Below are 26,740 nucleotides of genomic sequence, written 5' to 3'. Positions count from 1 at the left end.
TGGCAGGAGCTTAGAAACTGTGAAGGGTATGGGATATATACAGTACTATATACAGGAAGGAGAGAAATGAAGCAAGGTTAAGTGTGTATTCTTAAAAATTATAGTAGTTTTATTATATTAGCAAGCAAAATTAATGAAATTAGTAAATTTTTCATGAAAGAGTAAAATCTAATTATATCTTAAGTAAAAATATCCAAGGGGATTTAATGGGATGGTATTCTTTAAAAAAAAAAAAAATTATCACACTAAAGAAATTCAGAGGCCCAATTCAATAAATAGCTCAAATAACCCAGGTATCAACTGCAATGGTTAAAAGAAAACATAACCTGGTCATTTGGTCTTCAGGCAGTTCCATTGAGAGACATTTCTATTTATATGGTAAAATTGTATACCTTTATTGTTTAAATTCAACTTGATAATATTAGTAGTGAATTTTTTTTTCCCTAAAGATGACCTTAAATTGCCACTTTTTCATTTTGTTTTGTTTTGTTTTTACCCAATTAACCAAGTTTTTGTCCAAAGGTACACAGTGAGTCAGTAACTTGGTCTTTGATCTAACTACTTTAATTTAATACATAGTAGTCTGTAACACTGTTTTAATACCACATTTGAGGAGTTTTCCCCCATGGTGTATATAACATGATGTGGACTTAATTCTAATTGGAATTTGACTTTGGGCTTGTACAAAATTTACTGATACTATAATTTCTAATACTGTACTGATACTATAATTTGTGTACCAACCCTATAATTTGAAATTATGGGTACCATTCACTCTTTTGTTTCTTAATTTTATTCTCAGTATACTAACTGGTTATAACACTATTAAAATTGTTTTTATTTTCATTCAGAAGGTCTATCTAGACTTTGTCCAAGGGATTGTTTAATCATTTAAACACTAATAGGAAAGCATGATTATGTGCATTCCGTTGGCCCTCGCCATTGTCAGCTGTTCTCTTATCTAAACCTGTGGCTGGTGGAGGGCTGCTCATGGACAAAGGAGACAGAGCAGCTAAATGAGCTGGTGGTTTCTGGACTCCAGATAGGCAAAGGCCTATTACAATCATGGACACTTAAGTTCCTAAAGGATCTATTTATATGCATTTTACCTGCAAGCTCTATCATCCTGTTTCTTCAGTGCCTTTTTAAATTTTCTTTTACACTAGAAAAGTGACTTTGTCTTTGTTTTAGAAATGCCTTCAGTTTTTATTCTTAAAATCATTATCCTATTTGTCATATCTTGCAAGCACTGCCCTTAAAATTCCCTTGATTTCTTTTCTATTCTTTAGCTCTCTTTTTAGTAGCAAAATGATGATTTCTTTTATATACCTGAGTGACGTCCTAAAATATGTTTGGTTTCACCTGAAATTTTTGAGATTTCATTCCCTAAGCCAAAAAGTAGTGAATCACTTTATCCAGGTGAGGAAACTGTACTTTTGGGATAGATAGAGGTCTCCTTTCTTAAGTATATGGCTGATCAAATAAACATTCAGTAGTGCTTGATTTGAATATATAGTAACACTGTTAGAGAAGAGGAAATGTAGCTTACTGTTACAGGGAATGTAGCTTCAGGTTTAGTATAATGGAGGTTACTGAGAAATAAGACTGAAAATTAACTTCTTCACTCAGTTCCTTCTTACAGTTTATTAATATTTTTTCCCCTAAAAATAGAAAAGTACATTTAATGAAGATTTTTTTTTCTCTTGGTTTAAACCTTTAGAACTTAATAAAGCATCTTCCTGATCAAGAGCAATTGGAATCATTATCTCATTTCAAGAGTGACTATAACAACTTGAGTGAACCTGAGCAATTTGCAGTTGTGGTGAGTCCTGTTTGTCAGTGTTAACTCTCCTTTGAGGGGATTCTTATACTATACAAAACAAGACAAAGACAATGTCAACCTTTTCCTCTCATTGTTACTTACACATATTTAATGTCCATCTTCCTTTTTTTAACATAAACATATTCACGAGAAATTATCTTGATTGAAAATATCTGCTGAACTTCTGGCCATCAGTGAAGTGTGAGGGGTTTTGCAAAGTATATACTTAATTTTTTGTGTTTTATGTTTAATTTCAAGTAAGTAAAATGGAAGTTTCACTTCTTATTAATACAGAATATAGTTATGATTTATTGCACTATATTGCAAGAGTAGCCTCAGTTTTCTCATTCTCATCACTTACTTTCAGTCCATCTCATAGTCTGAACTCTGAAATTAGAAATACTGTCTTGTTCTTGACAATAAGAATGAAAAATGGATACATTTAAAAAAAAAGATCTTAGAGGAACTTTGATAATCATCTTGTGCCAGCCCTCTTATTTTATAGAAGCTGGGGTCTGGAAAGGTGAAAAGATTTGCCAATGTTATATATTAGCTGTGTTGCAACTTAAAATTAAGATTTTTATCAGGCTTTCTTTCCTTTGCTCTTTTCTTCTACCTTTTAATTATTATTTTTAGGTTGGTTACACTCGTTCATCATGGTGATGCTTTAAAGTAGTGCTCTGGTTTTTTTTTTTTAAATAAGATGATTTACTTATTTATTTTCTTTCATCTTTAGTTATATTATTATCAACCTCCAGGGGCAAGATCAAATTGTATTTGATGTAATTTTGAAAATTCAGATTGATTATGTAAATGTGTACACACCACGTTTGACATGTTCTAAATATTTGCTGTTAAATTCCCTCATATCTGTCCATAAACTACCCTACCCAGCCCCCCTACAAAAGGAAAAAGCTCGAAAGACCCCAAATTAAGCACAAACAAAAACTAATCTTTTTCTTATTCACAGTCTTATAATTTTTATTATAAAATGTTAGCTCATATTTTAAAAGCACCATATTTTATTGTGTTTTCAGTGAATGTTTACACAGCAAATTAGGTTCCCAATGAACAATTGCTATGCAAATTGTTCTGTGACATTGGTTACATTTTTCAAAATGTATCAAAATTCTTATTAATTCCATTCTAGTTGTTCCATTTCCAGTAGTCTACTTTCACTGTCCACTTAACTTTTCATCTTTCCTTTATGGTAATTATTGACCCCTTCTTAAACCCTTTCATGACTGAATTATTTTCTGCTTGGAATTTTTTGTTGATATCATATGATTTCAGTAATGGAAGGCATGTGGAAATGAAGGAAAAAAAGATTTTTGAGGTAATACAGATTTTGAAACAATTTGGTAGAAAACCTCTGTCCTCAATGGTGGTAAGTAGAATTGATAGGTGAGGCCTGTTTCTTCAGATTCGACAGTTATCCAGGTCTCAACCAGGTGGTAGATCATACTGCAACTAGGATAGCAGCTTCTGAAGAAAGTGGAGAGGCTGAAAATGCTGGTGGATGATATTTGTCCCATTCATCATGAAATTATTAAAAGTGTTCAGTACTCATGAGTGATATTTTTATGAACCAATCTGTCATGTAGCTAAAAGGTGACCTTAGAGGATAGTTTAGATTCAAGATTCAAAGAGTATCTCTAGGTGATAGTCTTGGAGAGTCTTCTAGTCTTAACCTGTTCAGAAAGTCTGAACTTTTTAAGATTTGAATTCTGTTCTTATGTTTTTCCCATTCTGTCAGCATCTGTCTGTCTGTGGCCCTGATCAGAATGGTTGTGAGACATAGCCAGGTATCATCTAGTTCTTCCAGTTTCAGGGGAGATGAGGTCATTGTTACTGTAGAGTGTTATCCTGTAGACTAGTTTCTTCTCTGAATGTTTGGTTTCCTTCTTTCTCTTTTGCTGTGGATGAAGAGAGAATAATAGTTGTATCTTAGATAGCCACTTGTAAGCTTTTAGGATCCCACATACTACTCATGAAACTAGGATGTAGAACATAAACTTTATGAAGTACACTTACTCCTCACTTACCGTCTATCTTGTTATCTGACATTTCACATTTATGACAACAGTAAAAAATCCAACTATTTTGCACATTAGCATTGTAAGTCTGAAAGTAACAGATGTTGAGGTATGAGGCGAGAATAATGCTGGCTGTGATGATTAAGGTTCTGTGTCAACATATTTGGGCCGTGATTCTCAGTGGCTTTGTGATTATGTAATGGTGTATTTTGGCAGTTATATAATAATATAGTCATCTCCCTTTTGTGATCTGATATGGTCATCCTCCATTTTCACATAATGTGTGTTTTCACAAAATGGTCTGGGCTTTGGAGCTTAACCATGTTGATAAGTGAGAAGTGGGTGTATATTGTGCCAGTTGACTGAATTTTCTCCTGAGATTATGGTCCTAAACTTCAAGCACAGAAAACAAATCTTGTGAGGTGTTTGATTATGTCTAAAAAATATCCATAAATGTGTTCCCTTTGGGATTTATTTCAATTACCAGTATACATATACATGCATATACACATACATATAGAAATATTTATGTGTGCACACATATATGCATGCATATACATTCTAATAGTGATATATACATATATAGAAAGCCACACACATTTTTTGGTGGTGTTGCAATATTACATAGATCTTATTCTTTATCAAAAATGTCATTTTCTCTTGTGTCATCCTTACTGCCATAATGGACCTCTCAGTCAACTGTATACTCTTCACCCACATTCTGTGCTGCTTTTCCTATGACAAAAAATAAATAAATATAACAAGTGTCTGTTATCTAGAGTAATTATCAGTGCATCCTGATTGCATGTTTGATCAATTTCAGACTGCAGAAGCTGGTTAAAATCTTCAATTTCTTCTTCTTTGGCATTGGTGGTTGATGTGTAAATTTGAGCAATAGTTGCATTTACTTGTCTTCCTTTTAGGTGTATGGATATTATGCTATTGCTGATAGCATTATACTTCAGAATGTATCTTGAAAGGTTCTTTTAGACAATGAATGTCACACCATTCCTCTTCAGTTTATCATTCCTGGCATATGATTTTCAGAATCAAAATGGCCAAAGAAAAAGAATCAGTTGTTAGAATATATGGCCTGGGTAATAGAAATGATGCCAGATCTCTCATGATAGAATTTTACAAGAGCAATGGCCTGTTCATTGTAAATACTTTTTTTTTTTTCCAACAACATACACAGCAACTTTATACGTGGGCCTTGCCAGATGGAATACACAGGATTTAAATCAGTTACATCTGTAGAAAGAGATGATGGAGCAGCTTATCATCAGTCAGAACAAGCCCAGGGGCCGAAAGCAGAAAAGACCATCTGTTGCTCATATAAAAGTTCAAATTGAAGCTGAAGAAAATGAAAAAAAAAAATCCATGAGAGCCCAAATACGACCTTGGATATATCCTACCTGAATCTCAAGGATAAATTTGATGCATTAAACATTAATAGCTGAAGACCAGATGAGTTGTGGTTTGACATCATGGGCCTCATATACGAAGAAAGCAAAAGGTCATTAAAAAGATAGGAAAGAAGAAGAGACCAAAATGGATGTCGAATAGCTAAAGTGAATGGCAGAAATGAAGTCAAGAGCTGAACAGAAATTTCAAAAGCTGGCTTGAAAAGACAAAGTGAAATATTGTAATTAAATGTGCAAAGACCTGGAGTTAAAAAAACCAAACACGAAGAACATGCTCAGCATTTCTGAAGCTGAAAGACTTGAAGAAAACTTGCAACCAAATTCGAGTTGCAGTGTTGAAGTATTAAAAGGACAAAATATTGAGAGATACAGGAAGCATCGACAGGAGATGGAAGGAATATCCAGAATATATGGAGTCACTGTACCAAAAGAATTAGTCGGTGTTCAGCCATTTCAGGAGGTAGCATATGATCAAGAAGCAATGGTACTGAATGAAGAAGCCCAAGTTAACCTGAAGGCTTTGGTCTAACATAGGGCTCCAGGAGTTGAAGTAATATCAATTGAGGTATTTCAAGAAATGGATACAATACTGGAAGTACTCACTTATTGTGTTAAACTGGGTTCTCTAGAGAAACAAAACCAGTAAAGCTTGTATATATAGAGAGAGAAAAAAAAAAAATATCTTAGGAAAATGGCTCACACACTTATAGAAGCTGGCAAGTCCAAAGTTCTTGGATCAAACATCAAGCTGGAGGCTTTTCCTGACTTGTGCAGCTGTAGGGGCTAAGGAGCTCAAGTGGCAGGCAGTATACTGGCTATTGACTCCAATGAATGATGAATCCAAGATCTCCAGGCCAAATGGTGGATTGTTCGCTCACGGACAGTTGTAGGCAGTACAACAGAATTCTGATCCACAGAAGAATGTCTCTTTTCCCAAGATGTCCATAAATATACTGGAAGCAGGCCATACCTCTAGGGAAACTCCCTTTCAATGGATTGGCTGCTCAAAACATATTCATCTGATCCCATCATGGGAATAACCACATCACAACTGCTTAAACCACAGAGAATTGTGATCCAGCCAAATTGACACACAGCTCCAACTATCACACTTACCTATGTCAAGATTTTGGGAGAGAGCCACCTGGCCAACTGACTAGAAGAGGTCCATATTTGTGCCCATTCCAAAGAAAGGCTATCCAACAGAATGTGGAAATTATTGATCAATGTCATTAACATCACATGCAAGTGAAATTATGCTGAAGATAATCCAAACACAGTTGCAGCAGTAAATTGCCAAGCAGCTGCCAGAAATTCATACCAGATTCAAAACAAGACATGAAATGAGGGATATCATTGCTGCTGTCAGATGGATCTTATCTAAAAGCAGAGATTACCAGAAAGATGTTTACCTATATTTTATTGACTGTGCAAAGGCATTTGACTGTGTGGATCATAACAAATGTGGATAACATTGAGAAGAATAGAAATTCCAGAGCACTTAATTGTACTCATGTGGAGCCTATTCATAGATCAAGGGGCAGTCATTGGAACAGAATAAGGGATACTGCATCGTTTAAACTGAGGAAAGGTTTGCGTTGCTGTATTCTTTAACCAAATTTACTCAATCTGTATGCTGAGCATATACCTGAGAACCCAGACTATATTCAGAAGAACATAGCATCATGATTGGAGGAGAACTCATAAACAACCTGTGATATGAAAATGACACAATCTTGCTTGCTGAAATCAAATAAGACTTAAAGCACTTACTGATGAAGATCAAAGTCTGCAGAATTAAGTATGGGTTACATATAGAAAACAGAACTTCTCACAATTAACCAATAAGCAACATCAGGATGCATGGAGAAAATATTGAAGTTGTCAACAATTTCTTTTTACTTGGATCTGCAGTAAACACTCATGGAAACAGAAATAAATTAAATGATGTATTCTATTGGGCAAATCTGCTGCAAAAGACCTCTTTAAAATGTTCAAAAGGACTTGGAGGACAAAGGCGCACTTGACACAAGGCATCATATTTTTAATCACCTCCTATGTGTGGGAACAGAAGGAAGGTTGGGCAATCTACTTCTGTAGTGATATCGCCTCGGAAACCCAAGGAGGGGTTGCTATGAGTCAGGTCCGACTCCACGGCACATAACAACAACCACAACATGTATGGGAAAACTGGACAATGAGTAAGGAAGACTGAAGAAGAATTGATAAATTTGAATTATGGTGTTGGTTAAGAATATTGACTATACCATGGGCTGCCAGAAGAAGAAATAAATCTGTCTTGGAAGCAGTACAGCCAGAGTTCTCCTTAGAAGCTAGTACTGAGAGACTTTGTCACATCTACTTTGGGCATTTTATCAGAAGGAACCAGTTCCTGTAGAAGTATGTTATGCTTGGTAAAATAGAGAGTCAGCAGAAAAGAAGAACCTCAATGCAATGGATTGATAAAGTGGCTGCAACTTTAAACTGGCTTAAATACAGCAGTGATTGTTAGGATGGCACAGGATTGGGCAGTGTTTCATTCTGTCCTACATAGAGTCACTGTGAGACAGAACTGATTCGACAGTGTGTAACAACTATCTAGAGAGTGACTCCTTTCCACCCCGCTATTTCTGGTAACTACTAATAAAGCATTGGTCTCTGTATACCTATTCTTGTTTTCTTGCAAAATTACAATATTTGTTCTTTTGTGATTAACTTATTTCACTCAGCATGATGTTCTCTTGATTCATCCATATAATATGGGTTGAGAACTCATGCTCAGTCTTCATGATTGCATAGTAATATTTTGTTATATGTATGTACCACATCTTTTTTTCTGTCCATTCATCCATTGGTGGGCACTTAGGTTGTTTACATCATTTTGCTGTTGGGCAATGCCTTAAAATACCACTTTAAAGTAGTGCTTTATTTTTTTTTTAGAAGATGATTTATTTGTTTTTTCTTTCATCTTCACTTATATTCTTATCAACCTCCAGAGGCAGAATGGAATTGTGTTTGATATAATTTGAAAACTCAGATTGGCTAAGTAAACAAAAACTCTGTGTGTACATACCATGTTTGTCATTTTGTAAGCTTTTGCTGGTAAATTCCTTCCTATCTGTCGATTAAACTACTTTATCCATCTCCACTTCAAAAAAACTCAAAGACTCCAAATTGAACACACACAGCAAAAGCAGACTTTTTCTTATTGACAGTCTTATCATTTTTATTATAAAGCTTTAACTTAATGTCTCTTAAGAAACAAAAACAAAAATTCTTTTCACTTTTTTACTCAATTCTTTATGTACACTTTCCTCCTTTCTCTCTCTCTCTCACTCTCTCTCCCCTTTTTCCTCTGCTACCTCCTTGTCTTTATTTTCCGATGCTTCACCACTGCTTTGTCTTTCTATTGATACTTATTTGATATTCTACCTGCCATATCTTCCATATGAGACTAAGAGGATAATGGAGAATTAAAATTTTATTTTTAAGCACAGACTAATTACAGGTTTGGTTTTTGTCCTTTTTGTGACTCTTGAATTAAAATCATAGTATCTAAAATTCCAGTTTTGTTGTATTTTCCACACACATTAAATCTGAAACAGAAGCCAACTTGTATGGCTATGTGTATTAAATAAATAACTTTTATTATTTTTCATATCATCAGAGAAAAGGTTTAAGATTATTCCTCATGTTCTAAGACTGTCACAGAAGGCTGAGCTCAGATTTGCAGGCATGTTATTTTAGGTTTATTTAAAATAGCTAGATTATATTCTCCTTTGAAATTCTGCAGTTCTTACCCAAGTGCTGTGATTTACAAGCAGTATACTCTTAGAGGTCAAAAAGTTAAAACAAATGTATTCCCAGGTACCAGTGCTAGAGGTTATAGTTTTGACTTTAAGACAGAGATGAACCACCCCTGTTTCAGGACATGTCAACTTAAAACTTGACCTGCAATGTATACATTTCATTCCAGGTCAACATGAGTGAAAATGGAATGTGGTATGCAAAAAATAAGGCTACTGCAATAATACAGCCACTGTGGACAATATGAACTCTATCTTAGTCATGTGTTGATTATGAGTATTCCTGAACACATTGTTTTAAGTTCTGGTTTATGTGGTACTAACACTTTGAAATGTGTTTGCTTTTGTGGAGAAAAAGAATTAAGGAAAAAATTATAATTTTTAATATTTATCTTTCCTTTTTACTTTTTCAAATATAAATGTTATTAAACTTTAACTTTTCTCATTTCAATTTTTCACCATTTCCAATGTCTGGCATCCACCTCCCCACCAAACACAAAAGAGTAAATGAGCTTAAAATCTAGTACATTCTTTGAGAATTGGGAAAAAATAAAAATTGGACCAAAGAGTATGAAACAATTGTGGATGCCTGAAATTTTCATTTTCCTTTTTGAATTAAAAGCTCATTTTTAAGTTTGCTTATTTATTAAAGAGTGATATGTTTTCAATTAATCAATAGTTTACCTATAATACAATAATTTGGTGGTTTAGCCAATTTATCATAATTATTATGTATATTTCTATGGAATTCCCATAATTGTAAGCTTCATTTTTAAAGTAAGAACTTTTGAAATTATGTTTGCAATGAACACGGTCAATTAACTTGAGTTGTGCTAAGCTGCAAATTTCTACAAGACTTTTATCTTGCCTTCAAAACACATTTACTTATTAACTTACCTTAGTTTTAAAATATTAATCATTCCTTCAAGAAAAATCACCACATAGTGACTACAAAGGAGTAGGCAAGGGTTGGAGTAGCCTTACACTTTCCCACTCCCTAATGGAACCAAAGCTTGTTCTGGTAGTTAAGTTTGTGTGTCAACTTGGCTAGTCCTGGTTGAGTGTCTGGGCTACTGGATATGGTTATTCCCCATGGTAAGATTGGTAATTAACTCCATGGTGGAATCTATTGGAGCAACTGAGTAGCTGCTTTAGGAATGTGGTCTGCTTCCCGTATATAAGAAGCAGTTTTGGGAATGGTCTCTAGCTTATGGCATGCTTGAACCCTGCATGTACCCAAGTCATTGTTCAGCAGCCTGCCATACTCTGCTAATCTTGGGACTTTTAATAGACTTGAATTAATGGCCTGCCTTGTGGTTTGTAATTTCGGGACTGAGCCTTGTTACTTGTTGACCTTGGGCTTGTCAACCTCAGCAACCAGCAGCTGAGTGAAGAAAAGCCTCCAGCTTCAGTGGGCCGGAAGTGGGAGGCAGAGCTGAAGCCCAAGGTTGAGGGGCTTTTTACCCAGTCCTTAGAGCCTGGAACTTTGAACTTGGACTTAAAGCCTCCAAATTGTAAGAATAAACTCCTGTTTGTTAAAGCCATCCTATTTGTAGTTTATTCTTCTCAGAGCAGCATGAGGTAACCAGAACACTTGTCTTTTTTTATTTGTTTTTCAACACAGATAGATTAGGTCTTAGTTCTGTTTCACCTTCTAACACTATTTTCATTTAGAAAAAAAGAAGTTACAATTTTACCATAATATTACTTGCCAGTGAGTTTAACTTTTTTCTTTTATCCAGTTGTGTAAATTCAGTAATTTAATTTACATGAATTATAACTGTGTAAGAATGGTATGTTCTATTTAAACAGATACACAAAGTCTTATTTTAGCTTTAATTGAAAGGCAGTGTGCATGAACAACAAATTCAGAATTGTTAGTAACTGACGTCAATTAAACTAATTCAAACATGTCAAAAGTAATATATAAATCAGTAATATGTTTTACTTTGATTAAGCATTATTTAAATATAACTTCCTGAAGCTTTAGTCCTTTTTTTTTTTTATTATTTTTTGTTGTTGTTGTTAAGTGCTGTCGAGTCGTTTCCGACTCATAGCAACCCCATGCACAGCAGAACGAAACATTGCCCAATCCCGCGCCAGCCCCACAATCCCTGCTATACTTGAGCCCATCATTGCAGCCACCGTGTCAATCCATCTCGTTGAAGGCCTCCCCCTCTTTCGTTGACCCTCCACCCTCCCAAACATGACATCCTTCTCCAGGGAATGGTCCCTTCTGACAACATGACCAAAATAGGTGAGACGAAGTCTGGCCATTCTTGCTTCCAAGGAGCATTCTGGCTGCACTTCCTCCAGGACAGATCTGTTAGTTCTTTTAGCAGTCCATGGTACTTTAGCATTCTTCGCCAGCACCACAACTCAAAAGCATCAACTCTTCTTCGGTGTTCCTTATTCATTGTCCAGCTCTCACATGCATACGAGGCGATTGGAAATATCATGGCTTGTGTCAGGTGCACCTTAGTCCTCAAGGAGATATCCTTGCTCCTCAGCACTTGATACAGTTCCTTCGCAGTTGACTTTCCCAATGCTACACGTCGTCTAATGTCCTGACTGCTGCTCCCGTTGGCATCGATTGTAGAACCGAGCAACGTGAATTCTTTGACAACCTCAATCTTCTCTCCATTTATTGTGATGCTGCTCATTGGTCCAGTTGTGAGGATTTTTGTTTTGTTTCTATTGAGATGTAATCCATACTGCAGACTGTATTCTTCAACCTTCATCAGTAGGTGCCTTAAGTCATCCTCACTTTCAGCAAGCAAAGTTGTATCGTCTGCATATCTCAGGTTGTTAGTGATTCTTCCTCCAATGCTGATACCATGTTTTTCTTCATATAGTCCAGTTTCTCGGATTATTTGCTCAGCATATAGAGTGAATAAGTGTGAAGAAAGGATACAACCCTGACACACTCCTTTCTTGATTTTAAACCATGTAGTGTCCCCTTGTTCTGTTTGAACGACAGCCTCCTGGTCAAGATACAGATTCCTCATGAGTACAATCAAGTGCTCAGGAATTCCCATTCTTCTCAATGTTCTCCATAATTTGTCATGATCCACACAATCAAATGCCTTTGCATAGTCAATAAAACACAAGTAAACATCTTTCTAGTATTCTTTGCCTTGAGGCAAGATTAGGTGCCACTGAGTGCCCGATCCTGCACCAATCCCAATTGTTGCTATGTCTGAGCCCATTGTCTTAGCAATGTCAGTCATCTCTTTGAGTATCTCCCTCTTTTTCTCTGACCCTCCACCTTACCAAGGAGGAGGCAAGGGTTGGAATAGCCTTACACTTTCCCACTCCCTAATGGGACAAAAGCTTGTTCTGGTAGTTAAGTTTGTGTGTCAACTTGGCTAGTCCTGGTTGAGTGCCTGAGTAGCTGGAAGTACCTTACCAAGCACGATGACCTTTTCCAGGGTCTAAACCCACTGCCATTGAGTTGATTCTGTCTCATAGTGACCCCCGTGGTTTCACACGTGGTAAATCTTTATGGAAATAGATTGCCTCATCCTCCTTCTGTGGAGTGGCTGGTGGGTTTGAACTGCTAACATTCTGATTAGTCATCAAATGCCTTAGGCATTGTGTCAGGTCCCTCCTCATAACATGTCCAACATACATAAGACAAAACTATCCGTGCTTTTAAGGATCATTCTGGCTTTAGTTATTCCCAGATAGATTTATTTGTTCTAGGCTATGGAGCATGTACCAATTTACTATTCAGGAATATTATTTCAATATCCATGAATTATGTATCATTCAAACATTCTTCCAGCACTGAACCATTTGACATGGTCTATATTCTCTCTGAGTTTCCTGTAATACAAAAATTTGTACCCATTTTAATCAATTTTTCCTTAAAAAAGGTAAATGTCTCATGGCTAGACATTGGCTGATTTGAGCAGAGCAACTCTAAATGTGTCCTAGAGTTGAACTCATCCTTAAGTATAGTGATGGTGATGATGTGGTAGTGGGTAGACTGGTACATTTTAGAATTGAAATTCAATGGTATGCATTCAGGGCCTTAAAGCTTCATGATGTTATTGACTTGTTTGTGTAGCTGATTATAGTATATTTAGATGTCCTATCAGAGGCTCATTTAGGGTATGGCAGATATGGTATGTGCCTTGAACAGCACCTGAGGTGAAAGGTGCCAATCAGCAGTTTCTGTTTACCATTCCAATGCCAGCTGTGAGAGATCCTTCAACAATTTAAAACTAATTGTCATACATATTATTTTCTGTAGATAAGCCTCTGTGTCCTATGTTTTCTAGGGTATTTTGGTAAGTGAAAAATTACAGCACACCAAAAAAATTTAAAAAAAAATACATAGATAAAAAATTATCATTTATTGCTAAGAGACTAAGGAGTCTGATCGAATGGTATTTTATGGTAGTGCTCTGGGAGAGAGTTGATTGTATAGCTTGTATTGAATGAGACAAGATTTTATTTGCTGTTTTTATTTGTTGTTTTAAGGTTCTGAGCAGAGGACTGATGTGCTTAATTTTAAGTATTTTTTTTCCCCCTCTGGACTATCCAAAACAAGTTTCTTGTTAAAAAATTAGTTTATATTTAGGCAGCAGTAGCTACTTCTTTATACAAACTCAATTTTTCTATCCATAAGATTAAGAAATGAACATACACTTCCTATGTCGAAACATTCACTGGATCAGTTAGTTACACATTTCTTTTGTTGGACTCCTTAGATCCATTTCATCTCCAACACCCCCTCATCCATCACCCCAATGTTTCGTTTACTTACCAAAATTTGTTCCAATGATATACAGAACCTGACTTCAGTTGTATGACTCTATTTCTTTTTTTGTTATTATTTATTTATTTTTAAATTATTGTGATTTTGGTGAAAGCTTACAGAGCAAATTTGTTTTCCATACAGCAGTTCATACACATTTTGTTTCATGACATTGACTGCGACCTCCACAGTCTAACAGCTCTCTACCTACTTCCTCCCTGTGGCCACTTCTTCCCTGTGTCCTTCTTTCTGATGCCTTCCTGTCCCTGGGCTATCTCCCTGTGCAAATGCTGCCCTTACGTTCTCCCATAACTGTTGGTTCTGAGGAGTATCTCTACCTAATGTAAATGTTCCCCCTACATGCCTGTCTGTTGTTTAACTGGAAGCCATGGGAGGAAGTTAAACTCCAGGCCTAAAGGGTAACTTAGGGGCCATAATGTTGGAGGTTTCACCAGGCTCTATCAGACCAGTAAGCCTGATCTTTCTTATGATTTTGAGTTTTGTTCCACATTGTTCTCCTATTCTATCCAGGATCTCCTGCACTGATCCCTTTCTGAGTGGCCAAAAATGTTAGCTGAGTGTATGACGGCATTTCTTATATTGCCAGTGTTTCTTTCTTTGATCAATAAACCATTAGGTAAAATTACTGTACTTATAATGCTGTGTTTTTACTGAGTGAGAAATCAGAAATATAAAATTCAATGGGATCAGAAGATATGCTGAAGTTTGCTGAGAAGCCGAAAAATTTGCATTTTAAACTTGATAGACTTTCTTTTGATTAAAAATTGTAGTTTTTTGAGAATTTGTATCCGTATTATTTAATTCTGTAAAGCTGCCTGTTTTTTCAAAGGAATCAAAATGTTTCTAGAAAGAATGAATTGAACAATAATTGGTCCCAGTTATGGTATTGTATTTTGATCTGCCACCATTTGGTGTCACTATAGGGCAGGGCTTTTAAACTTTGTTCAGTAGTTCTTTTTTTTTTTAAATCAAAGACTGTTGTGGGAAGTTCATGCATATTACCTAGCATTAGAAAACGCCTTGTTTTAAAATATACCATAATATTTTTATTATAAAACTTTCAAGTAACAAATAAAAGCCTTGACTACAATGTGGAAGTTCCCTATATCACAACATTCCACTGCCCTCCCAACAAATTCTTTTTAAGTTTGTTGTCCTTTGTTCCAATGTTGTTTCTTTGTGTTATACATGTTCATAAGCATATTTTAAAAAATAGGTAGTTCTGAAACTTTTTTTACTTTTATTTTTTTTCCATGTTGAACTCTTTTTAAAGTCATGTGAAGTATTTCATATTTTATTATATGAGTTTTTCTGTCATCCAATCTCTTAGTGAAGGTTGTTTAATTAGTTTGTTGTTGTTGTTCAGACTTTTTAAAAGATAATTCTGCATACATCTTCGTATATGTGCCCATTATACACTATATCATAGAGGTTAAGAGCATGACTCTGGGTTCAAATCCCAACTCTACCATTTACTAGCTTTGTGATCTTAGATATTTATTTTTCTGTGCCTCAATTTCCTCATTTATAAAATGCAGATTGTAGGAATTTCCCATTAAGGCACTTGACTGCTCACCAGAAGGCTGGCGGTTCAAACCCAACAGCCACTCCTCGGAAGGAAGGTTGGGCAATCCTACTTCTATAGTGATAATGCCTTGGAAACCCAAGGAGGGGTCGCTATGAGTCGGGGCCGACTCGACGGCAAACAACAACAACAACAACACAATAATAATTACCACAAAGTGGTTTAAAGCAACACAAATTTATTATTTTATACTCTGGTGATGAGAAGCCCAAATGAGTCAGCAGAGCTGGATTCTTTCTGAAGGCTCTGGGGAAATCTGTTTTCTTGCATTTTCCAGTCTCTCTAGGCTGCCATTCCCTGGAGAAGGATGTCATGCTTGGTAGGGTGGAGGGTCGACGAAAGAGGGGGAGGCCTTCAACGAGATGGATTGATACAGTGGCTGCGATGATGGGCTCGAGTATAGCAGGGATTGTGGGGCTGGTGCGGGATCGGGCAGTGTTTCGTTCTGCTGTGCATGGGGTCGCTATGAGTCGGAAACGACTCTACGGCACTTAACAACAACAACAACAACAACTAGGCTGCCCATATTCCTTGGCTTGTGATCCTGCATCATGCTCACCTCTGCTTTTGTTATCACATCTCATTATCTGACTTTCCTGCCTTCCTCTTTCCATTATAAGGGGCCTTGTGGTTACTTTGGACCTATTCTAATATAGCCAGGATAATCTCCCCATCTCAAAAGCCTTAATTTGATCATGCCTGAAAAGACCCTTTTACTGTGTTGTTGTTGTTGTTGTTGTTGTTAAGTGCTGTTGAGTCGTTTCCAACTCATAGCAACCCCATGCACAGCAGAACGAAACACTGCCCGATCCCACGCCAGCCCCACAATCCCTGCTGTACTTGAGCCCATCGACGCAGCCACAGTATCAATCCATCTCATTGAAGGCCTCCCCCTCTTTCGTCGACCCTCCGCCCTCCCAAGCATGACATCCTTCTCCAGGGAATGGTCCCTTCTGACAACATGACCAAAATAGGTGAGACGAAGTCTGGCCATTCTTGCTTCCAAGGAACATTCTGGCTGCACTTCCTCCAGGACAGATCTGTTAGTTCTTTTAGCAGTCCATGGTACTTTAGCATTCTTCGCCAGCACCACAACTCAAAAGCATCAACTCTTCTTCGGTCTTCCTTATTCGTTGTCCAGCTCTCACACGCATATGAGGCAATTGGAAATATCATGGCTTGTGTCAGGCGCACCTTAGTCCTCAAGGAGATATCCTTGCTCCTCAGCACTTGATACAGTTCCTTCGCAGTTGACTTTCCCAATGCTACACTTCGTCTAATGTCCTGACTGCTGTTTCCGTTGGCATCGATTGTAGAACCAAGCAACGTGAATTCCTTGACAACCTCAATCTTCTCTCCATTTATTGTGATGCTGCTCATTGGTCCAGTTGTGAGGATTTTTGTTTTCTTTATATTGAGATGTAATCCATACTGCAGACTGTATTCTTCAACCTTCATCAGTAGGTGCCCTAAGTCATCCTCACTTTCAGCAAGCAAAGTTGTATTGTCTGCATATCTCAGGTTGTTAGTGATTCTTCCTCCAATGCTGATACCACGTTTTTCTTCATATAGTCCAGCTTCTCGGATTATTTGCTCAGCATATAGATTGAATAAGTGTGGAGAAAGGATACAACCCTGACACACTCCCTTCTTGATTTTAAACCATGTAGTGTCCCCTTGTTCTGTTTGAACGACAGCCTCCTGGTCAAGATACAGATTCTTCATGAGTACAATCAAGTGCTCAGGAATTCCCATTCTTCTCAATGTTCTCCATAATTTGTCATGATCCACACAATCAAATGCCTTTGCATAGTCAATAAAGCACAAGTAAACATCTTTCTGGTGTTCTTTGCCTTGAGCCAAGATCCATCTGACAACAGCTATGATATCCTTTTACTGTATAAGCTAGTATATTTACTACTCTACCAAACGAAACCAAACTCATAGCCACCCCTCCTTGGGTTTCCGAGGCAATATCAATACGAAAGTAAATTGCCCAATCTTCCTCCCAAGGAGTGGTTGGTGGGTTTGAACCGCGAGCCTTCTGGTTAGCAGTCAAATGCTGTAGGCACTGTGCCTTCACAGCTACTATTCACAACTTTAGGGGTTAGAGTATGGACATCTTAGAGGGCACAACATTCTGCCTACCACAATGACAGTACGTACCTCCATTGGATTGTTCTGAGAGTTCAGTAAATACAGTGACTTAAAACAAGACAAATACAGTGAATATGTGTCAATCACTTTGTAAGCCTAAACTCATTATAAAGCTTAGTTTTTATTATTATTATTATTATGAATTACATTGTTATTTCTTTAGGAAAGAATTTAAATTGGTAGGTCAAAAGACATTTTCAATCTTGATTAAAACAAACTCCACTGCCAATGAGGTCATTCATAGCAACTCTGCAGGACACAGAACTGCCCCTATAGGGTTTTCAAGGTTGTAAATGTTTACGGAAGCAGAAGGCAAGGTCTTTCTGCCATAGAGCAAGTGGTGGCTTCCAACCACTAAACTTTAGGTTTGCAGCTGAGTGTTTTAACCACTGCACCACCAGGACTCCTGTTAATCATACCAGTTACTGCCAAATTGCTCTTCCAGGAGATTTGTCAATCAATGAACCATAGAAGAGAATGCTTTGATTTTTTTTTAATACTCTCACCAATATTTTGTATATTTTTTTCACTTAGTGTTTTTTTTTTAACCTTGTATTTCCTGATTATTGAATGAGATTGACGGGTTATTATATATTTATACATATTTCTATTTCTTCTTAGAAGTAAGTATTTCTAAGAATTGCCTATATTTTCCTTTTGTGTTACCTTATTTCTTAATTGCTTATATCATCTATATACTGTATTTCATGAATATTTTCAGTTTTTCTCACTACTTCTCACTTGTCTTTTAGCTTTTATTTATGGATTCTGCTTTTCCTAGTATTTTTGAAGTTTGGTTTTAAAAGCTGACAGCTTGGTGGTTTGCACATAATGGCAGCATAGTGAATAGCAGTGGATTGATTAAATCTTTGGTTTGATTATGTGCAGCATTTTCTATAAATGCAAAATGGAGAGGAAAATGCTACTGGGTATTCTTCTTGGGCTTCCTAAAGCTATTCAATTGTTCCCAATAACATTCACATGGATGTCTAAAATTCTTAGAATGAATGATTTTATGTCTTTTTTTAGAGCAACACTATTGAAGTATAATTGTCATACAATAAACTACACATATTTAAAGTGTATACAATCTGATTAATATGAATACACTCATGATGCCATAACCATAATTGAGATAGCAAACATGTTCCTAACCCTGAACCTTTCCTTGGGCTCTTTTGTAATCCCTTCCCTCCCACTTGGCCACCCAACATTAGGTCTGTAATGAACTGGTTTCTGTCATCCCCTCCTTCCTCATATCTGACTTTCCCTCTCACTTTCCTCTTTGCTCAACAGCTTACTCTGCTCCAAAGGCATCATGCTTAGGCCTATCAATGTGCCTCCTTTCTCCTTTTTGTCTCCTAAGGAAGTCTTCTCTGGAAAGCTTTCTCTTACCACATGTCTTGTTCTCTATACAAAATTCAGCATTGTTCTGGTTACCTGGTGCCGCTCTGACAGGAATATACCACAAATGGGATGGTTTTAACAAACAGGAATTTATTCTTAAAATTTGGAGGCTTTAAGTCTGAGTTCAAAGTGCCAGGCTCTTGGGGCTGGGTGAAAGCCCCTCAACCTTGAGGTCCAGCTTTGCCTCCTGCTCCCGGCCCACTGCAGCTAGAGGCATTTCTTCACTCAGACAGCTGCTGGCTGCTGAGGCTGACAAGCCCAAGGCTGACAAGTAAAAAGGCACAGTCCCGATGTTACCAAACCACATGGCAGGCCATTAATTCAAGTCCATTGTAAGTCCGCAGGACTGCAGAGCATGGCAGGCTGCTGAATAATGACATGGCTACATGCAGGTTCCAAGCGTGCCTTAAGCTAGAGACCATTCCCAAAGCTGCTTCTTATATATGGGAAGCAGACCACATAACCAAAGCAGCAACTCAGCTGCTTGTGGTCGATCCCACCATGGAGTTGATTGCCAGTTTCACCATGGGGGATAACTACCACCAGCTGCCCAGCCACTCAACCAGGCCCAGCCAAGTTGACACAAACACATAACCACCGCAAGTATCCTTCTTCTTTGTTGCCTCTGCATATTCTGAAATGGTTCTTAGTACACTAGAATATAAATGTTATTTTACAAGTCTCTGTATTCATTTATGTTCTGAACATTTCAACCACTGAAGTATATCATCTCACTCACTGCCATCAAGTGGATTCCAACTCATAGCGACCCCCATTGGGTTTCTAAGGCTGTAAATCTTTATGGAAGCAGACTGCTTCATCTGTCCCCCATGGAGTAGCTGGTGGGTTTGAACCACTGGTTAGCAGCCAAATGCCTTGAACACTATACCACCATAGCTCCTTGGAGTATATTGTACTCGCCTTTATTATATTCCTAGCACATCTTCTGGCACATAGTGACCGTATAATGTCGATTAAGCTGATTATGAAATGAACAAGAGGGAAAGAAAAAAGATGGAAAAAATATAGTAAGAATATTTTATGTAAAACATGATTTTTAATATCACTTTTTAAATAAGTAATATTTTGAGGGTTTGTTTTTTTGAGATAATTAAATTTTTATTAAAGTTAATTTTTCCATAATGATTTCTCTGTGAGCAAGAATGGATTAATTAAAAAATAGACCAAGTAACCAATACCTTTGAAAGCAAAAGTCTTGAATCCACAACTTAAGTAAGTAAATAATTCCCTTAAGTGATTCTGGCTCTTAGCTTGTAGGCTACTCAGCAGTTGCTCTCAATATTCTACAGCCCTCCTCATACCCTACCATAAATTGGAGTTTTTCTTATTCTTTTTTAACTCAGAGACCATGTTCTAGTCTGTGAGTACTCAAAGTACCTTAGACAACACCTCATTTGTTTTTCAGTGGTTTTATTTTCCAAATCATAGTGAGGAAACTGTATTTGGTATAAGGATGATGCTTATTGAAACACCTTCAGAAAAGACTGACCAAAACAGGTAACGAACCTGAAAGAATATATCCACTGAACTATTGCTTATCCAGTTCACATTTTGTAAGGCTTTCTTTTGTTCCTTAGGTATTCTTTATTTCATGGGCTTTGCAAATGTCCAGATATAAAATTAACCATGTTTCTCAGAGATAGTACTTTGAAACTCTTAACAAAATATATTGAGTTAGCCTGATAGAATTTCTTCTTCTTCTATTTTGTTAAATTGTGATGTGGGTGAAAGTTACAGAGCAAATTGGTTTTCCATTCAACAATCCATACACATTCTGTTTTGTGACATTTACTACACTCCCCACACTGTAATATCGTTCTTCTCACATTGTCCCTGCGCCCACCCCTGCCGTTCGTTCTCTCTTGCCATCCACTCCCACACTATCCCTGGGTAAATCCTGTCCTCTTGATCTCACATGCTTGATTGTTCTAAGGGGAGTGCATGCCTTCCTGATGTTACTGTTCACCTTATAGGCCTTTCTGTCATCCCATTAAGTCATGGCACTAAGTTCAGTTCTTAGCTTGAAGAATGTCTTGGGGGTTCCAACAGTTTTCATCAGACCAGTAAGCCTTGGTCTTTTTTTATGTTTTTTATTTTTAATTTCATGATATTTAAGAACACATTTTGGCATCTTGTAATTACTACTCCCTTTTCTGTTTAGTGATTCATCTTCAATTCTTGTCTGTCAGTGGCATAATTGTTGCCAGTCTAAAGTTGGCAAAATCTGCTGTCTTCTCCTTCTGGAGAATAGAAGTTCTGGTCGTCTGCTGCTGCTGCTTTTTTGTACCTATCCAGTTGTCCAAGTCCCCTCAAATTCCGTGATGCTTTCAGTGCACTTTGGCAATCTCATTTGAAAATTGTTCACTGCTCAGGAAGGACACTTATTGATATAAATGTGTCTCTCTCTCTCTCTCTCTCTCTCTCTCTCTCTATATATATATATGACTATTCATAGCTAGTTAAATCTTAGCACTGTGCTTCTCCTAAGATTATAAGCAATCAGGTTCTACTTATTCTTGTACTTTACCTTGCAACCTTCCTGACATGACTCTACCAAGGATTAGGACTTAATATAAGCTTGTTAGCACAGATGGTTTTTCTTTTGCCTAGTTCAGGGCTTATTCATTTAGCTTGCTTTCAGTTATCATTGATTTGTAGCTTAAAATTCTTCAGACATTTAATGCTTGTATAATTTCTCTTATGAACTGATTCCAGCCTTCTATCACTTTCAGCAGCCTAAGTCAAAACAGTTATAATGCCATTTGAATTTTGAATTAAACTGATTAAAATTTTGTTGGTTTATTAAAGTAGTTAAAATCAGTCACCACCTGATAGATATCTTCACTTTGCTCAAACTATTATATTATTACTTCTGCAGACTTATTCCATACAGATTTCATCTCAATTCTTACTACATATGAGACAGTAGAGTTACATGTTTATCTAATTCTTAGTATGTGATATGTAACTTTTTAAATTTTTTTTTATTTTTTACATGTTTTATAACAGGCTTGTATAGCAGTTTTATTGGTTTAAATAAATATACTAAAATTCACTGAAAATTAGAAGCCTTTTTTAATATATAAACTTAACATTGCTTCACTATTGATACCAAAAATCAAAAACAAACCTATTGTCATGTAGTTGATCTTGACTTGTGGTGATGCCATGAGTTTCTGTAAAGTTTATGGTACCTGTAATGTTATGGAAGTACACCTCCAGGCTCTTCTTTCACGTGCCCTTAGAACTTCCAACTTTTCAGTTAGTAGTTGAACACAAACCTTTTGTGCCACCTAAGGAACTTGCTTCATTGCCGACAAAACTAAACCAAACCCACTGCCATCAAGTTGATTCCAACTCATAGTGACTTTATAGGACAGAGTAGAACTGCCCCATAAGGTTTCCAAGGCTGTGTATCTTTGCAGAAGACTGTTTCATCTTTATTCCATGGATCAGCTTTTGGGTTTGAACCACTGGCCTTTTTGTTAGCAGCTGAATGCTTTAACTACTGTGCCACTAGAACTCACTGTTGATAGATTGGCTGTTGTTTAAGAACTATTCTAATATTGATCTGACCTTTCGTGAGATAATTCTAAAGAAACGGTTCCAGGTAACAACTTTCCGTTAATGTAGGCTTCTGCCTGTTGATATTACAGGGCCTTGGGTTGCCAGATATTTCTTGGATTAATTTAGTCCATGAAGTTATGTTGGTTAACTGTACCACTGTCTGATACATGTTATTTGAATACCCTGTCTCTTTGATTGAATAATTGATTCATTTGATAAATATTCATTGAGCACCTATTCTGTGCTAACCATTGCTCCAGGCTCTGAGTTTATTGCAATAAACATGTGTTAAACCTCATAGGTCTTATTTATATTTTAGTTGGAGACATTAATAAAATACACATAAAACAGTTTGTAGTGAAGGTGAAGTGTATTGGAAATACCATGGACTGCCAGAAGAACAAACAAATAAATCTGTCTTGGGAAAAGGGTAGCCGGAATGCTCCTTAGAAGTGAGAATGGCCAGAGTTTCTCTCTCACACTTCGGTCATATTATCAGAAGAGACCCTGGAGAAGGATATCATGCTTGGTAAAGTAGAAAGTCAGTGATAAAGAGGAAGACCCTCAATGAAGTGGACTGACACAGTGACTGCAATGATGGGCTCAACCATAACAACAATAGAGAGGATGGTGTAGTGTTTCATTGTGTTGTAGATAGGTTGACTATGAGTCAGAATCAACTCGGTGGCACCACCACCAACAACAGTGAATATGTGACAGGAAACAGTGAGTGAGTGCATGTTACTTGTTTGTGATTGATACAGCTAGGGAAGGTCTCTCTAAGTAGGTAACATTTGAGCAGAAGCCTGAATGACTTTCCTTAGCCATGTAAATATCTCACGAAAATATGGTATAGGCAGAAGGGACTGCAAGCACCAAGGCACTGAGTGATAATCAAATTTGGCTTACTTGTGGCCAGTGTGGCTGAGGCAGAGTGAATGAAGGAGAGTGGTATAAGATGGCATAGAGAGGCCTCCTGGACCTTGATCATGCAGGACCTTACAGGTCCTAGTATAAAGCTTGTGGATTTTATTCTAAGAAAGCCATTGGAGAGTTTTAAACAAAGGCCTGAAAGGATCAGATGTATGCTTTAAAGAATCATTCTGGCAGCTGGGTGAGGGAACAGGTTGTGGGGTAGAGATAGGGGTGAAGATAAGGGGTAGGGCATAAATTGAATTCAGTAGCCAAGTGGGAAGCTATTACAGTGATCTAATTATTGAGAAACAATGGTGGCCTGACAGGTTTGATGGCTGTGTCACCAGTGAGAAATGGTCATATTCCAGATATAGTTTGAAAGGGAACGTAGAATTTTTTCATTAGTGGTATTTGGCATATGAGATGAGTCAAAGATGAATCCAAGGTTCTTGGCCTGTGCAATTAGAAGGACAAGAGTTTCCAGTCACAGGGAAGAGAAAAAGCATTGCAAGAGGTACCGATTCTTGGGAAGATCACTTAAATGGTCTGTAGACATCCAAATGGGCATATGAAGTTTGCAGTTGGGGTATAAGCTGGGAGATAATGCTGGTGATATAAATCTGGGAATGAGGGGCATATAGGTGGCATTTAAAACCATGGGACTGGATGAGATCACTTAGGGAGTGAATTAGAAATGTAACACAAGAGGCAGGGAAGGGCGAAGTGAAATATGCAAACCTTACTGTTTTTCTTGGTCTTCTCCCCAGAGAGGGAAACATTCTCTGCAAGGTTTTGTTTGTTTTTGCCACTGGTTAACACCTCTCTGAGGGAAATTGCAATCCCTGGTCTGGGGAATTGTCCAAGATGATTTTATAATGACACTATTGCAGTTTGTTTCAAAAACTGAGTGTGAGTTGGGATGGGGGGCTACTTGACATTTGTAGGTATATAATTGATCTGAGACTTTTGGAAGGAAGCTAGTATGCCTAAGAATATATGTCTATGGGAGGATAGAAAAAACTGCTTTGCCTCCAGACCTCACTCTTGTGTGAAAGGAAATGGAATAATCTCCAGTGCATTATCATAATAAATGTATAGTTTGTGTGTTTTGAACTAAGATAAAGTTAAAATGCCAAAAGTGTGGAGGCATATTCCTTGAAAAAATAACTCTTATTTAATGAAGGGATTGAGTTCATTTAGTTCAAATCTACATCAAAATAGCAATATCAAATCCTTCCATTAAGGGGAAAAAATCACTTGCATACTACCAATTGTGTTCTCTGCAGAGTGGGAGGATAAGTGGAATTGAGCTCTGAATGAATTCTCTTACGAGCTTTTGTTATTCTTGTTCCCCTGAAATTAGTAGAATGCCACCTACATTAAATAACTCTGCAATTCTTTAATTTATTAGGACTAATAAAAACACAGCATGATCAGAATAATATGCTATTTCATTCACTTGCTAATGCTAGTGAATTTCTACAAAAGTTTGAATTTTGCAGCTGTGATATATATTGATTTTTCCTACCTTTTTCATTTGGTTGCAAAAGCTACAAACTTTGGCTTATATTTTATGTAACATGCATGTAAAATTTGTGAGAGAACCTGTTAATATTCAGAAATGACATATGTCTCGATTTATCTTTAGCATGGTCTATTCTTAATGCAGCTGTTCCTGACTTAAGTCAGATAATGTTTTGTCTCTATAACCTGAAGTAATATCAAATAAACAGTAATATCAGTGAAACAATGATTTTCCATCTCAGAGGAAAACCCTCCATCCTTGCAGTTATCTACAAGGCTCTACCTAATCTACCCCCACCTAGGTATTTCTTGCCTACTACTCTTTAACTAAGGTGCTCTGGTAGTGTTATGGTTAAGGCATTTGACTGCTAACCAAAAAGTTGGTGTTTTGAACCCACCAGCTGCTCCATGGGAGAAAGATGGGCCAGTCTGCTTCGGTAAAGATTTATAGACTTAGAAACCCAGTGGGGGTCACTATGAGTCAGAATTGCCTTGATGGAAGTGAATTTTACTCTTCAACAGGGTAACTCAGTTTTAACCACACAGTCTCTATGCTATTCCTTAAACATGCACTCACATTCTTGAGAGTTTTACCCTTGTTGTTGTGCTTTTATACTTGGTGTTTATTCTCCTTGGATTGTCTCCAGACATCCAAATGATTTGTTCTGTCATGTCTTTTGCTTTTCTCCATATGCCAACTTCTAGAGGTCTTCCTTCAGTACCCTATTTGAAATCACATGCATAGTTGCTTGTTCATGATCTCATGCATTAGAACAGTTAGAGAAGATTAAAATATCAGTCTATATTAGTTTAGTTTGATTATTACTATTATTATTATTACTACTACTATTGTAATAATGACAGTATCTGAAACATTACGTAAGAAGATGAAAGTGAGTTTTAGGCCATTGGTATAAGTGTGGCAATCTATGTGCTACCATAGAATAACTGAGCAATTCTAAACTAATTACAGTATCTGACTTTTGTACAGTTTAAAAAGTGTTTTTATATACATTTATTTTACATACCTCCCATAACAGCCCCTTGAGTTTATAGGAGCTGAAACTCATGTAGAATAGGTGACTTCACCAAGAATCTCCACACTCAATAAACAAAAGACAGGGCTTCAAACTCACTTAGGCTTTCTGACTCTACTTTTCCACATTTCATTTTGTTTCTGTTTAGTATTGAATGTTTTGTTTCTGGGTAAAGAATTCTTGATATATTGGCAAAGGAGTTGATGTATACAGGAAGTGTAGGGAAAAGGAAATGAATGCAAAGGGAAAATTCTTTGATGATAGACTTAGCTTATATTGCATGTTTCCTTAGGCCGTTTCTGTGCTCTTTTCTTTTCAGAAACCAAATAGTAACCATTTTCTACCTACTGAAACAGAGGACCCAAGATGGAGGGGTCCCTGTGTTCTTCCTTAGTGTCCTGGTTGGGCATATGAGTCTCTGGAATGTGAAGTACCTACTCGGATTCATTACCTTCAATGGCTTGACTGCTCACCTCACTTGGCAGGATCTTTCCTCCTCTTTGTTGATTACCAGGGAAACTGGCACTCTGGGGTCAAGGTTAAGAGCCTTTTAAAACTTCTACACAGAATTGGTTGTATAAAGTTTTATTTAACTTAATTTTGTTGTGGCTCCTAGGACAGAGAGCAGTGGTGTTTGGCCCCATGTTTATTAA

The 26,740-nt window shown here is 37.0% G+C and overlaps 1 protein-coding gene across 1 annotated transcript in view; it reads left to right on the top strand.

The window, feature by feature from the left end:
* Positions 1-26,740, top strand: part of DIAPH3 (diaphanous related formin 3) — a 923,535-nt gene that overhangs the window by 491,985 nt on the left and 404,810 nt on the right. Inside the window, exon 20 of the mRNA XM_042781617.1 lies at positions 1,721-1,822. Coding sequence (XP_042637551.1) covers positions 1,721-1,822 — 102 coding nt within the window. The remainder of the gene's footprint in view (positions 1-1,720; positions 1,823-26,740) is intronic.

This window comes from Orycteropus afer, unplaced genomic scaffold (assembly GCF_000298275.1).
Source record: "Orycteropus afer afer isolate SDZICR_OR568_19922 unplaced genomic scaffold, OryAfe1.0 scaffold00138, whole genome shotgun sequence".
Classification (NCBI taxonomy): domain Eukaryota; kingdom Metazoa; phylum Chordata; class Mammalia; order Tubulidentata; family Orycteropodidae; genus Orycteropus; species Orycteropus afer.
Note: the sequence above shows the minus strand (reverse complement) of the source record. Positions and strands in the feature narration are given on the sequence as shown.